General features: G+C 43.0%; 1 protein-coding gene across 1 annotated transcript; it reads right to left on the reverse strand.

Moving 5' to 3' along the window:
• Positions 1 to 228: 228 nt before the first annotated feature.
• LOC118736227 lies at positions 229 to 561 on the reverse strand. Its single transcript, XM_036466314.1, has one exon. The coding sequence runs from the start codon at positions 559 to 561 to the stop codon at positions 229 to 231; it is 333 nt and encodes a 110-aa protein (XP_036322207.1).
• Positions 562 to 1,523: the final 962 nt, after the last annotated feature.

Consider the following 1,523-nt stretch of genomic DNA (forward strand, 5'->3'; position numbering starts at 1 on the left):
ATGTCCGCGACTCGCACCTTACCGTCGGCGCCAGTTTTTATATCTATACTCGACCAGTGAGCCACTTTTGGGGAGGCAAATTCTCTTCGTGTATTATGACCAGGTTGCCGATTTCGATGTTGGGTTGCGGCTTGGCCCATCGCGTTCTGGTCTGAAGAGCGAGGATGTAATCCCGTTGGAATTCTGACCAGAATCATCCCTTCAGGTATGATACTCGCTGCCAGCGATCTAAATATGTCCAGTTGTTGGCTCGGGGACGGCCATTAGGGAATCGCCTATTAATAAATGTGCGGGCGTTATGGCCTCGCCGTCGTTGGGATCGTCTGATCCCGCGATTGGACGAGAGTTCAAAATTGCCTCCACGCCGACGAGTACGGTGGAGAGCTCCTCGAACGTTAGGGCGGTGTCGGCTATTGTGCGAAGCATTAGGTGTTTGGCGCTCTTGACGGCTGCCTCCCACAGTAAGCCAAAATGAGGTGCGCGCGGGGGTATAAAAACGAATTCGGCTCCTCGCTCTGCTGCGAACGCTGTGACTTCCTTGCGATTGCCTTCCCCGAACATTTTCTATTTCTGCTCTTTCAATTTCGCGTTGGCGCCCACGAAGTTGGTGGCGTTGTCGCAATATATCCTCACTGGAACTCCCCGACGACCGACGAACCTTTTAAGGACAGATAAAAATGCTTTAGTGGATAAATCAGACACAGATTCTATGTGTACAGCTTTAGAATTAAAGCACACGAACATGGCAATGTAGCTTTTATAAGGAGGTCGGCCTCTTATTTTATGTGTTGTATAAACTGGACCAAAGAAATCAACTCCACAAATAAGAAATGGTCGAACCGATCGCAACCTGTCTGGCGGTAAATCACCCATTATTTGGTTCATTAATTAGGGCTTGTATCTGAAACAAAGTATGCAGTTGTGTACTACTTTTCGCGCTAATTCTCTAGCATTTATGACCCAGATTTTCTGGCGCATTAATCCGACTAGTACTTTTGGGCCCGCGTGGCAATTCGACCAATGTAAGTATTCAACATATTTATAAACGAAATTTGAAGACTTTAACAACAATAGCGGAAACTTAATATCTTCAGGAAATTCTGAGTTTCTTAAGCGGCCTCCAACTCTCAGCAGTGATAAACTACGATTTTCTTCCTGATGTGGCTGAATAAATGGACTGAGTTTTTGGATAGTATCTGGCGGAAATTCGTCATTTTGTAATTTTGCAATGACATCACTGAATTAAACTCTTTGAACAGACTCAACAATTTTGAGAAATGACCAGTTGTATTCAGCGGCAGTTATTTCAATACTTTTAGTATTTTTTTAGAGGCTTTATTAGTCTATATATGTAAGAAACGATGCGTAAAATTTTATTAAAAGAGGAGATGTTATCAACAATTTTTAGTATAACATTCTCTGTTGCGACTTCACCACTTATAAGAACGTTTTTTACTGTTTTTAGCTCCAAATGCGTATTTTTCTCTAGAGGTTCAAATTTCGTATTTTTTGGCCAATGAACT

This window comes from Rhagoletis pomonella, unplaced genomic scaffold (genome assembly GCF_013731165.1).
Source record: "Rhagoletis pomonella isolate Grant_MI unplaced genomic scaffold, Rhpom_1.0 Rhpom_scaffold_00003, whole genome shotgun sequence".
Taxonomy (NCBI): Eukaryota; Metazoa; Arthropoda; class Insecta; order Diptera; family Tephritidae; genus Rhagoletis; species Rhagoletis pomonella.

Coding starts and splice junctions, on each gene's coding strand:
- LOC118736227 (XM_036466314.1), bottom strand. CDS start 561: ATGTTCGGGGAAGGCAATCGCAAGGAAGTCACAGCGTTCGCAGCAGAG.